Genomic DNA, 13773 nt, shown 5'->3' with positions numbered 1-13773 from the left:
CTGATTTACTTTCACAGATAAGACTTTGGTAGGTAGTCTTCTACCTCATTCTGGAGCCCAAGCTGGCCTCCAACCCTGATCCTTTTCTCTCAGTCAGTCTCCTGACATTTGGGCATTAACAGTTAGTTCTATTTTCCTCTTTTCCCACTGGCTACTTGTCATAACAGATTTATTTATTGCCCCTCTTTACTATCTTATTTCCTGAGCAGCTTTTGGGTACCTAGTTCTCAAACGAGAACTTTCCATGTCGAAGTGTGAAGTGTGAAAAGATTATCCTCTTTCCCCCCTCCCCCACCAAAGGACCAGGAGGCCACCAGTGCTGATCCGGGACAAAGGAAGGATGGTTTCAGTCTTGGTTCTCCATTAAAGATGAAAGGCAGCCAACCTCTGCCCTCCTCTTCAATACCTTTCAAGAATGGCCATGGTAGGAGCAGTGCTGGAACAAAGTGTCGGTTGCCCAGGCTCCAGGCATAGAGGGCTTAACTATGGGGTGGATAGACATGAAAACTAGACTATCTGTAGGGCTTTAGCATCATAGGCATGTGGCCCCATGAGGAAAACAGCTGCAGGGCTGTGGGGGAACATGCTACTTTTCCAAGTATGCCCACAGAAGGGTTCAAGGGAGAAGGGGATCTGCTTATTTAAGAAGGGAGGGGCCTTGAAAAGTCTCTAGGCTGCTTTAGTTCCATGAAGCCTATTAAGCAGAATTCCTCCTCCTTTGAGAGCCTCCATAGCTCCTCTTATCACCCCAACCCCAAGATGGTCTCTGGAGACATGTCTCAGGCCTCGATGCCCTGCAGGGTTTTTTTTTTTTTTTGTTCATTTGTTTTGCACTTGACTAAGAACACTTCAGGAAAAAAGGTGAGGTATCAAAACAGCCAAGATGGACAAGAGAGAATCCAAGGTCCCCCTGTATGTCTGGGAGAACAGAGACCTCACAGACAGAAGGGGCAGGAAGGAACTCAGGAGGGCATACAGGAAGACAGAGCTGAATGTCTTCAGGATGAAGTTTCAACAGACAGCACGAAAGCACAGAAGAATTATAGGACTCTGGGAAGCAAAGGTGGCAGCCATCCAGCAGAGACTGGTCCCTGCTGAGACACAGGGCATGGACCAGGGCTAGCAACCCTAGGGGGAGACTGGCTGCCTGAATAGGGATCCATCCTCTAGAACCAGAGGCCTGCATGTCTGACTGCTTCCCAGAGAGTAAAAAGTGACGTAAGGTAATGAAAATATTGCTGCAGTAACAGCTAAGGCATGTTTAGGCTTAGCCAAAAGGGGTGCTTAGTGCAGAGAGAGATGGCTACTGAAGATAAGGACTCAAACTTGACTGAACAGTTATAGAGGGTATGGGGACACACGCAAGTGTGACTGCACCCTGACTTCAGCCAACATCCTGGGAAAAGGAAAAGGGCCCTAACTTCCCCCTCCTAGTCATTCTGTTCTGTAAAACAGAAGGAATGAAGATTCGGGTAGCAGTGAAGAAAGCCAGACATATTTAAACAGTACACAGCTTTCACTAAGCTTCAAGTTTGCTAAAACGCTGATGCAACAGATCACCTCTTTGATTTTTTTCTTTTCCCCTTGCTGGGGATAGAACCCAAGACCTTGCATACATTAGGCAAGTACTGTACCACTGAGCGGTCTTGAGCTCACCCCCTTTTAAAGAGTCGTTTTTATTAGGAACAGAGGATCAAAATGTTTAAAAAGTGAGCATTGAACACACTGAACTTGTCACCCCAGAGGTACTGTGATTGAAAATAGAAAGCCGTCTAAGGAAATGATGTATTTAGAGAACTCCCTGAGTCTTGGAGAATGCACTGAGTCTGAGAACGCTTCCATGAAAGGCAACTGGCCTCTGCACGAGCAGCTTGGCAGCAGTGCCGGAGACCCTGGGTCTGGGTCTGGTTCAGCCTGGCCATTCTAGAAATGGTAAATCATGCCTCCCAACTCCCTGCTCACCCGCCAAGAATGACACCACAAGATATTTTCAAAACTTGCCCTTGAGAAAGTGACAGTTACAAGTTGCAATGATACAGATGTCACAAGGATGAGAAGGCTAGAATCTTTCTACTCTTTCTACTCCTGAGCAAATTGGGGGCATGGGGGGATTAAGAGAAAGAGAAGGAGAGGAGAAGAGAGGAGGATGTGAGGGACCAGGAAGATTGAGCCGGGGGGGAAATACAGGAGAGCAAGAAAAGAGATACCATAATAGAAAAAGCCATTATAGGTTTAAAGAGGTATCTGGCACTAGGGAAATGTCCAGAGATCTACAAGGATAACCCCCAACTAACAATCTAAGCAATAGTGGAGAGGCTACCGTAAATGCCCTTCCCCAATAATAAGACTTATGACTACCTTATATGCCATCCTAGAGCCTTCATCTAGTAGCTAATGGAAGCAGAAGCAGACACCCACAGCTAACACTGAGCTGAACTCCTGGAATCCAGTTGCAGAGAGGGAGGAGTGATGAGCAAAGAGGTCAAGACCAGGCTGGAGAAACTCACAGAAACAGCTGACCTGAACAAGGGAGAGCTCATGGACCCCAGTCTGATAACTGGGATTCCTGCATAGGACTGACCCAGACTCCCTGAACGTGGGTGTCAGGAGGACTGGGAAGCTGGGGCCTCTGGTAGTGGATCAGTCTTTATCTCTAGTATACGAATGGACTTTGGGAGCCCATTCCACATAGAGGGATACTCTCTCAGCCTAGACACACGGGGGAGGGCCTAGGCCCTGATCCAAATTATGACAGACTTTGAAGATCCTCCATGGAAGGCCTAACCCTCCCTGGGGAGCAGAAAGGGAATGAAATAGGGGGTCGATGGGGAATAGAGGAGGAGGGGACTGACATGTAAAACAAGATTGTTTCTAATTTAAATGAAAAATTGTATATAAAAAGAAATACACAGCAAAGCTTTCCATCAAAAACATAAACAAACAAACAAAAACAAATAAACACCTAAGTCTATGTTAAGGCAAAAACCTCTTTAGTTAAGATTAAAATTTTTAGCTGCCATGGTGGTCCATGCCTTTAACTCCGTACTCGGGAGGCCGAGGCATGGCAATTGTTTTGAGTTGAGGCCAGTTATGATAAGACTGTCTTTTTTAAAAAATTGGGGAGGTGGTTGAAAGAAAAGACTTCTTTCTATTCCAGAATAGGCCTGCTTTATTATTAAGAGGAGAATATTACTTTCCCATACTTTTGAACTTCTGACATCCGAGGCCAATAGTTAAATAACTGGACAGTCTGTATTTTTGTATCGTCGACAGCAGAGGACTTAATCAGGCTCTGTCATTGTGCTCTGTCATTGTGTTGGCCCCACAAAAGTACAAAATTGTGTTTCTAATCTCTATGTAGAATTTGGGGTTTCTGATGTTGATGTTAGGAACATAACGAACTTCCTTGTACTCTGAATGTGAAGCACGGGGACTTTTATCTCTTCTCTGGGGAAAAGACCAGAACAGGCCACTGCCGTGGAAGGTGTTAGTTAGGAGGCCATGTTCATGTGCCAGTTTTACTCATGGGCTTACAACTATGGATCTTCTCCATAATCTCTGAGGTATTTAAAAATCACCCAGGCTAGGTCTGTCAGAGGTGAAGATCTTTAACCCCAGCATCAGCAAGAATGTCAACTGCAAAGTTGAAGCCAGCCTGGTCTAAACAGTAAATTCCAGGCCTGCCAGGGCTACATGGGTGGGGAGGGTAGGGGGTGGGGGTACAACAAAACATGCAAAATCACCCAGGTGAGGCGTATACCTTAGCCAATTAAAAAAAATCTCCATCTCTATATTTCCTTAAAAAGTCTCTGATAGTAGTTTCTGATATACTAAGAAACTTCGGATATACTAATGAACAGAGTGTGGCAGTTTCTATCAGAATGGAATACTTGGTCCACATTTAGTGGTACTGTTTGGGTACGTTTAGGAGGTGTGGTCTTCTGAAGAAGGCATGTCACTGGGGGCTAGCCATTCCCAGTTTGTTTTCTGCCTTGTGTTTACAGTTCAAGATGCAAGCTCTCAGCTTCCTGTTTCTGCTTTGCCATTGTGGACTCTGAGACTCTGGAACTGTAGGTTCAAATAAACTCTCTTCTGTAAGTTGTTTTGATCATGGTGTCTTGTCACAGCAATGGAAAAATATTTACTACACAGAGCTAAGCAAATTTCTCCAGCCCCATCTGGAGACCCTTCCTCCAATAAACCCATGGAACCATTGTGTCCTCAAAGGTGAAACTGGGTCCTCTCCTTGCCTCCCTCCTGCTTTCTCCACACCTGTCTCTATCTGGCAGTTAACTGGGGTATGAAGAAGGTGTCCTTTGAGAGTATCTGGGGTCTTCCAGTCCTTGATTGGACATAAGAATTGGGAAGGCCATTTCACAGGGCTCCTCATGTCAAGTTCAGATGCTTTGGGGACTCTCTGCCCTGATATAGTTCTCTGGAATCACTTGAACACACATCACCATACCTCAGGGTAGCAGCAAAAGTACTACACAGTGAGGCTTAATCCAGAGTTGCTGTCACCTCACAATACATCGAGCAGCATACTGTGAAAAGCTACGTGTACATGTTTGCTGCCAAAACAGAAAAGTGGGTTCTGTTCCACAAACTAGTTTTGAAAAGAGCCCAGGAAGGACAGGCATCTTTTGTTCTTCTCATGTTCATTGAGTGGTGTGCCCCCCCCCCCAGCACTGGCTCTCACATGCGAATCTGGGGTAGGGGTGATTGGATAATCACAGCCATGCCCTATTGCTTTGGTCTGGGGTCAGTTTGCAACAGAAACTAAAACCAGTTCTCTTTGTTTCGTGCTGCCTTGTGAAGTTGATTCCATTTTTGTTGTTGACTATTGTGCTTAATGAAAAACTTCTCACGAGCCAGAGTTCGGAAGTGGCTGTTTACAGCTGTGTTGTATGAAAATCACAGTCAGTGATCAGAACCAGATGTGGAATTTTGTTATATCAGAATTAGTAACATATACAAAAGGATCTATCTCTGCGATGTGATATTCTGATATTAATTTGCATTCTCACCTCTTATACATTTTGAAAATTAGTTCCTGCTCAGATTTCCTTTTTTCTTTTTTAAAAAAGTATAACCAAACAAACTAAGCCAAAACAGCAAACAAACACCCAAAGGTACATGCTCCTGAGTCTCATTGCAAAACCTTCTGGAAGCAATTTAATAAATATTCTAGTTTAGTCGTCCCTCAGTGTCCTTAAGGGATTAGTTACAGGACCACCAGAGAGTACAATAATTCTCAAATGCCTTACATAAGATGGAATTTTACATGTTTTGTATATAACCCTTGAAACCCTCTAGAGTGCTCTAAATCATCTCTGGATTATTAATATCACCTAGCATAATGCAGATGCTGTATGCTAGCTTTTGTATTGTTTTAGGAATAAAGATGGAAAAACATTCTGTAAATGTTCAGCAATGTTACACATTTTTAAAAACTGGTTCCATACGCAGTTGATGCAGTCTTAAGATGCTGAACTCCCCAATGTGGATGACTACTTTCTTGGTCCTCTCTTTACCGAAAGGCTTTTTAGTATTTTGAAAGGTGATCCCTACCACAAGTAAGAATAGAATTCAGGCTTGGTGAAAGATCAGACGCCAATATCTTTTCATTGACCAGGTGAGCAACAGTGATACCAAAAGAAGGAGGGAGATGGGTGAAGCAACACTCATTTGAAGTTTTCTCATGGAAACTTAATCCTACCATAAAAGAAGTTAAAGTTAAACACACCTTCACTACCAACCTGCTGCCCTTTTCATCCTCAGTCCTATGCCACAGGCAGCCGCCCTCCTCCAGCAGCCTCCAGGATATGGGCAGCTGCAGGAAGCCAGCAGTACAGCTGCTCAAATGAGCACATGAAGGAGAGAGGAGCCAATTGGGCCAGTGGGTCCAACACAGTGTGTATGGTGGGTCATGAAAAAAAGCTTAGCAACTGCAGGCTGCTAGCTAACTCTCTGCTGGTCTTCTCCACAATGCCAGGAAGACTGTATGAAGTGGAAAAGGACACCTGGGTACCCAAACATTATATGACGGCAGCCTGAAAAAGTCAGGAAATGGGTACACTGAGAGTGGGTGTTCAATATTTCCTGGGTGATGTTCTAGAATGAACAAGGTCTGGGCCCGCTAATAACAAAAGAACAGGATCGATGGGATGTGATGGTTTACATTAAAACTCAGTAATTCAGATTTTAAAGTAAAGAAGTTTTCATTCTGACTTAAGGAGCTTTCTGAGGCAGGAAATACTGGAGAGCTACATCCTCTCCCAGCCTGGGCAGAAACAGACACTGGGTAAACACCGGTCGGCAAAAGGGAGGCAAGAAGTTTAAGAATCTCCACATACACTTAAAAGAAGATTGACCAATGAGTATCCCCAGCTGGCCCCTCAGCATCACTCAACAGCCATGGAACCTCCTCCTTAGCAACACATACATACCCTGAGGATATCACATTGTTCTGTCTTCAGAATTGGTACCTGTCTCTGAAGTCTGGGAGCCCAACTCAAGCACTGTTAGACTCAGCTCAAATGATGATGAATGGATAAATTGACTCGTACTAGGACTGAGTCACAGTGATAAGCGCTTACATATATTTTCCACTGGAGGTATCCAACCTGTGGCCTAGAATAGCTAGGAATCTGACTCAACAAAGTAAAAAAAAAAATTAAGTAAAACATTAAAAAATTTTGCAGTTGTTCCAGGGACTCAGTTGCTTGATTCTCAGGCATGAGCTTTCTAGATGATGTCACGATGCACCTGTCTACATCAAACTTTACAGAGCACTGCCAATACACCAAATTCCTAAGAGAAGGTAGCCTCTAGCCTGTTTTAAAAGTTCATTGCACCCCAACTAACATATTTTGTGGGTTGAGATATAAAATGGCAGCATTATTAAAGCACTTACCCATGAGATATACAATTCGTTATGGAATCTCTATCAGAACTTGCTGACCATGGTGTTGTGTCCATTCATTTTATAACGTTTCCCATGTGTAATTGTATATAATGCCTCTTTTAACAATACCACAGTAGTGATGCCTGCAGGTTTCCATGCATTTGTGAAAAATATGAAACCTAGATGCATATGAAGTTTTTCTAGGGATGAAAATATGTAGTGACATATCTAGTGAATATCTAGATAGTTTCCATCTGCCAGCTCAGAAAATTACCCAAAGAGACTGAATCATTGCCTCTAGAAAAGCACTGTGTGGCTATAGCTAAGTTCAATACAAAAGCACTGAGGGGCTACAGCCAAGTTCAAAGTGCTTCTGTGGTCCCTAACTTTGTGGTGACACTATATGAGTACACTCAGTGCACCTGGTAAGTGGGCGAGTTCAGTTCCTCTGAAGAGTGCTGGGATCACTCCTGGGATACAGAACCTCCCATAATTAGCCTTTTTGCTTTTTAATGGGTTATCTGGGGTGCTTCTGTGTATTTTGATGTAGCATGGATCCAAGGAATATTATCCAAAAAGTTAGACTTTTTATCCCAATGGATGGCTTACCAAGTAGCTAAAGCAACACAAAGTAGGATGTTTCATCAATAACTAACCTCCCCAGCTCTTCTCCTTTGCTAACCCAGGACATGCCAGGGCTCAGCCTACCTTGGTGACAGACAGCTCCTTAGACTTGGACTCAAACAGGTGCTCTAGTCGGGAAGTGTCCACCTTGATGGGTTCCAGTTTTGACCACAGGAATTCCCTGCATCGGCGATTGTTCTTACTAGGCCACTCAAAGGGCCGGACTTCATTCCAGAATAGCCGGATAGTCTTCTTTTTCTTCGTGAATGCGGGCTGACCCCTGGGTACCTGGGACCACCCTAAGCCCTGAGGAGTGCTGAACACAGGAGAGGCCAATAAATTACCGGGGACTGGTGGGGGAGGCACAGTGTCCAACAGGGGTGGAGGGGGTGGGGGTGGCAAACCCAGAAAGGTAGGAGGGGGTGGAGGGGGTGGCCCTGGAGCTTCCCGGTGGCCAAGATCCACATCCAGCACGTCAATATCATCCTCCTCCCCTAGGTCGGTGAAATCCATGTCTTGGATTCTGAGCTCCCTTGGATTGGCCATGAGCTGGTCCCAGATGTAATCAGACTCAGTCTTCAGCTGTGCAGGTGTTGTGTCTGGGACCTTGTCATGAGACTCTGCATCGGGAGACGTGGGGCCTCTCCCCAGGTCCCCACTGTTGAATTTCTCAGCAAATGCCTTTACACTGCCGCGGTTGTCCAGGCAGCCAATGTCCACTCTCTTGATGCTCTCTTCCGGGGCCTGAGAATTGGCCTGTAGAGTAGATATCCTGGTGGCAAGGCTGGCCACTGCTTCCACCTCCTGCGTAGACCTCCCAGGTTCGCCATCACCCTTCTCCTCATCATCTGTGGACTTTCTGTTGTGGGCATACAGCATGTCCAGCATGAACCTTTTGCTGGTAAGGATGTCACCACACTGTCCATTTACACCCACATCTTGAAGGCTGGTGGACCATAACCCTGAAAGGATATGGGAAGGAAGAGATAAGAAAGAGGCACGGGGCCTCCATCCTACAAGAAAACCAGCTCTGCATGAAACACAGATGGATACACAGGAGCAACTGCAAAGAAGTCACTGAAATAGGTAAACAAAGCAGGTGTTCACAGCTGGCGACTCGCTCCGGGTCTGCAGGCTCTCCCAGATGAATGCAGTCTGGGCTCCCGCCTGTACTGTAGGACTTCTCCCCTTCCCTCCTCTCATGGCAGGTGGTCACAATCTACCCCAGCGTATATAGCTAAAGGATATCTGTCCTAACTAGACCAGGAAGGCAGAAGTGCCCACTTGCAAGTTAGCTCTGGCCAGGAAGGCCAGTGCTAACAGGACATCTCTCTCATGACTCTAGATCACAACAAGGCCATCAGTTCAAGTTCATGGTCTCATCTCCAGAATGACTCCCCATGGCCCCCTCTTTCCCTTCACTTGCCTGCACAGCTCATCCTCTGAGTTGTCTTGCTTCTGCAATTTACCGGTTTAACAGATGAGGTCCAAAGAGGTCTGCCATTCAAACTCCAGCCTCCTACCTGCATGAGAACTCAGGCACAGCCTTGCTCTTGTGACTATCCACAACTGTCCCTTAGTAGGACTAGCCACTCTACTGGTGTATTAGGAAACCACTGGGGTAATTCTCTGTCCTGCTTTCCCATGGTTCTCTGGCCAGTGTTTTCCTGCCCCTCCCACCCCACAGGGCTTTCCTCTGGCATTGACTTTACTTGTCTCCTCCCATCTTACAGCCTCTGGACTGCTCTTACATCTCCACCTGGCTCCCAACTTTTGATCCTTTCCTTTAAGATAACATTGCTTCAGCCGGGCGTTGGTGGTACACACCTTTAATCCCAGCACTCAGGAGGCAGAGGCAGAGGCAGGCAGATCTCTGTAACTTCGAGGCCAGTCTGGTCTACAGAGCTAGTTAGTTCCAGGACAGGCTCCAAAACAATACAGAGAAACCCTGTCTCGAAAAACCAAAAAAAAAAAAAAAAAAAAAAAAAAAAAAAGACATTGCTCCTAAAAGCTCCTTTGATCGTGTCTCGCTCGCCTCTCTCTTTCATCTCTCTAAGACACATAGGAATGCAGCTTCTCCTCACCCAGTCCTTCCCAACTGTCCCTTTCCAGGTGGCCAGTGGGTTTCAGTGTCCTGGCCCTGGCCCTTTATTCAGGACTTGACACTCACCTGGTTTATTCCCCTCTTTCCATCTGTCTCTTCTGTCCTCCATGTCTTCATCCTCAACGCTGACCTCACTCTTTCAGTCACCATTAACTCTAGTCTCAGAGCTCTAAAGACCACTCATAAAGGGTCTTCCAGCCCACACTTTTCAAGCTAATTCTGGAATAGTTTGCGGTCTCTGCTTCCTCCAGCTTACCAGCTGGTCCAGTCACTGACACTTGCTTTGTGATCATCCACAGGCAGTGCATCAAGGCATCCGACCCCCTGATAAACTTTCACAGCCAGAACCTCTCTACTTTTCTCAGGCCCCATGCTTGCTTGCTCAATCCCAGCTTACACCAGCACAGCTCTCCTTGTAAACAGGGAGACTGCTTTGAAAGCAGGTAAGAGGGTCTTTCCCGAGAGATAGTCACATTCTTCCCCATTGTTGGGGAAATGCTGGCTTTTCTTAATATGACAACAGGGTGGTTATTTTTTAAATGTTGGTTTTCTTGCCCATTTCTTTACTTAAATCTTGTGTACATTATTGAGTGTCCTTTGTAACTTCCTTTGAACTATAGTCTACTTTATTTGATACTAATATGAGACACTTCCACTTTTTATTGTTAGCATGATATAGCTTCTTAACTTTTCATTTACTCTGTCAGTATGCTTGAAAATAGTTACTCAATGATATTTTTGTAGATATTTTGTCTCATATTGTTTAGCTTGGGTATTTTTTTTTTTTTTTTTTTTTGTCTTGTTGGTCTTTTGCTTATATATTACAGTTTCTGGTTTTGCATTGTTTGTTTGTTTCTTTGTTTTAAGACAGGGTTTCTCCATGGAGCCTTAGCTATCCTGGAATTTGCTCTGTAGGACAGGCTGGCCTCCAACTCACAGAAATCTGCCGGCCTCTGCCTTTGCCTCTGCTTCTGCCTCACTAGTGTTTGGATTAAAGATGTGCACCACCAAGCCAGGCTCTGGTTTTGTATTTTTGTGGGGTTGTGTGTGTGTTTCTTGTCAGCCTTTTGTTAGTTTGTTTGTTTTTGTGAGGGTTGGTGAGTCTTTGTCTGTTTGTTTTTAAGAGAAAGAAAGGATATGGAGCTGGTTGATTGAGTAGGTGGAGAGATCTGGGAGGAGTTGGGGGAGGGAAAAGCATGATCAGAATATATTGCATGAAAAAAAATTGCAATAAAAATGTTTTGTATAGGTAGCATATAATTGGTGTGATTCTAAAAGTTCACTGCTAATCTGTCTTTTAATGTATAGTAATGGGAATGTTAAGGGTTAAATGTGCTGTTTCGTTTGCTTTTTAAACTTATTCCTTTTGTTTCTCTTCCCTTGGTCTCCAGTGGATTGCTTGAACATTTGTTTTAATTCATCCTGAGTTTAAAATAGTGTTTTAAAGTAATGACTTTACACATTTTTCTTAGTGATTGTTCCATGTATTACAATAAACAACCCCGAATTATCCCAGTCTACTAGTGCAGATTTAACAACATAAGTGAAGTTCAGAAACATTTCTCCATTCATCTGCAGTGCTTTTAAATCACCTAGAGTATTTCCTCTACAGAGAATGCTGTTGGATAGATAGCAAAGAGACTTTTATTTCCACCCTCAGCAACCTCTGAGAAGACTGTGTTCAGCACACAGCTAGGAAGTAAGTGTTCACAGTGACCAGGGTGGCCATCTCCAGAGCTCATCCAGCTGATCACCAAGTGTCATACAGTAAAATATGATAAATACCATGTTCAGAGCTGAACACACCCAAGAATAGAGGTGCCTGAAATGAGTCGGATCTCCTCCAAGCTTTACTGTGTGTGACTACAAATTCACTTCTTAGTAACAGACACAATGGTGATAGAAATAGGATTTGGAGCATTTCAAAATGTCTCCAATTTTAATTGTCTTGGTGACTTCATGAGGAACAGCAAAAGCTGTTATGACAGGGTTGCCTTGATTCAGCTCCTAAAGAGGCTCTGAACAGTGTGGGATTCTAGAAACCAGTACATTTCCACAGATAAACTAACCCTCTTCACAACCCCGGAGTGAAGAAGGGTCACTAGAAACTCCAGTTTCGGCATCTACACCTGTGGATACCACTTGCTCTTTCACAAGATGAAGAGTAGGTCCCTGGGAGCTCAGAACATCCATTTTTGCAGAGTTGTCCTTTTTTGGAAGAATGTTGCATGCTCAGATCCAAGAAAGTTCTGTTCCCTGTTTTAGTTTTCCTAATCCAACTTGTTGATGTGTTTCAGGCTGCTGAGCCCAAATATGATGAGTAACTCATAATGCACAAAAAACACTTAGTACCAAAGTGATCAAGAACTTACCTGATACCCTGGCATGGTGAGCTTAATTCTATTCAATTTGAGTAGTACATCTAGAGTTTAGAAATAACTATCATATCATTTGAAGAAACTAAATAGTACTTTTAGTGCAATAATTTCTAAGATATAAACCTATAGCCTTTGAGTCCTTCCCTGTCATTTCAGAGTGATAAATCACATGCAAAATCAAATTAAGTAGTATGTTCTAACTGGGAAAAACATAGGCAGTAACTATTTTAGACTAAGCTATTGATGGATCTATTGGGAAAGAGAATAGTTTCATTCATTCATTCATTCACTAACTCTTCTGGGCTTCAGTTTCTCAATCTGATAACTAACAAGACTAAACAGTGCCTGGCTCATGGCACAGAATGGCACAGGGAGCTTTGGGATTTAGGTGTGTGGCCTGGTATGTGGATGAAGTCTAGAACATAGTTCTTGCCTCCACGAATGAGGAATACTGTTATTTTACCACCTCGATGGCTCACAAGTCATGGATAAGAAAACCAAAGCCAATGCTGTCACTAGTGGTATTAATTAGCCTCTGAGCCAAGTCTCTGAAGCCCCAATGAGGTCCTGAGGGGCCAGATACACAATCTAGCATTTACTTGGTCCATAACTATAAAGTTCCCAGTCATTGGTGAAATGAATGGATTCCAGGGTTAACACCGAAAAGACAGTTACATCAGGAAAAACACATAGGTTATATCAAAGAACGGACCTAATACAATGTGTAACACTATACTTAAAGCCTGAATATGCTGGTATAATAGTCAAACTCACCTCCACGCACTATTAACCATGCCATTTTACAAGTACTCCTTCGGTTTGTTTGCTGTATCTACCCTGGATGTGGTTTTATACACTTCCCTCAAACAAGTCATCTAAGGGAATAAATGACAATGTGATATTTCTCTAAGCCAATCGGGAACCAGGAAGGTCCCTGTTTGGTACCATTGGCATTGAAACAAATCAAGGAAGCCAGCAGTTTCTTTTCCGCAGCCCATTCCTCAGCACAGTTCCGACATCCGAACCCTCTTCAGCATCTTTAGAAGTGAGCGACCCCACAGCATGGGAGGACACAGAGCCGGAACTCTAGTGGCAAGCTGCTGGCTGGCTGTCACTGTGACACAGGTGACACAGCTGAGGAAGTGAGCCGTTCCCGCAGGTCACCTTGGAGGGTAGCCTATGGCCAGGCTGTAGTTCAGCGGGGCCTCTGACACAGAGAAAGGGTTTCATTTACCTGCCGTCCTGTCCTCAGACAGCTTGCCTTCCTTCTCTTCCCTCTCCAAGGTGCTGCTGGAGGACGAGATGCTGGAGGCAGAGCAGTTGTCCCTCTCGTTCAGCTCCTCGTTTTGCCTCTCCTTCTCACTCAGTGAGGCTCTTTCTTCCGGCTCCAGCTCCAGCACTGGCTCTTCTGGGCTCTCTGCTCCCTGGTGGGCAGAGGCTATGTCCCGGCTAGCTTCATCAGCACCCTGCCCAGCTTCTGCCTCCAGTTCAGGCTCGTGGTCCTTACTGCTTACTGATGAAGACAAGAGTATAGATTACATTGATAACAGGTTTCTTTGGGGGGGGGGGCAGGAGTCACACAAGAATTGGGTTTGATTCGTCTGGGCAAGGTCTAAGAGTAGTCCCAAGATTTCTGCTTGTGGTTATTGAACCAATGTCTGCTGCTATCAACAGGACTGGGCAATTGACATGTAAGTCTGCTCAGACAAGTTCAAAATGTGGAGGAGTCAGGCACGCCGGCTTCAGGGAGGCGAGCCTCT

The 13773-nt window shown here is 44.7% G+C and overlaps 1 protein-coding gene across 1 annotated transcript in view; it reads right to left on the bottom strand.

Moving 5' to 3' along the window:
• Positions 1-13773, bottom strand: part of Fhod3 (formin homology 2 domain containing 3) — a 397434-nt gene that overhangs the window by 35147 nt on the left and 348514 nt on the right. Inside the window, exons 17-18 of the mRNA XM_051202091.1 lie at positions 13248-13526; positions 7616-8493 (exon numbers count right to left, since the gene is read on the bottom strand). Coding sequence (XP_051058048.1) covers positions 7616-8493; positions 13248-13526 — 1157 coding nt within the window. The remainder of the gene's footprint in view (positions 1-7615; positions 8494-13247; positions 13527-13773) is intronic.

The sequence above is a fragment of the Phodopus roborovskii genome, unplaced genomic scaffold (assembly GCF_943737965.1).
Source record: "Phodopus roborovskii unplaced genomic scaffold, PHOROB, whole genome shotgun sequence".
Taxonomy (NCBI): Eukaryota; Metazoa; Chordata; class Mammalia; order Rodentia; family Cricetidae; genus Phodopus; species Phodopus roborovskii.
Note: the sequence above shows the minus strand (reverse complement) of the source record. Positions and strands in the feature narration are given on the sequence as shown.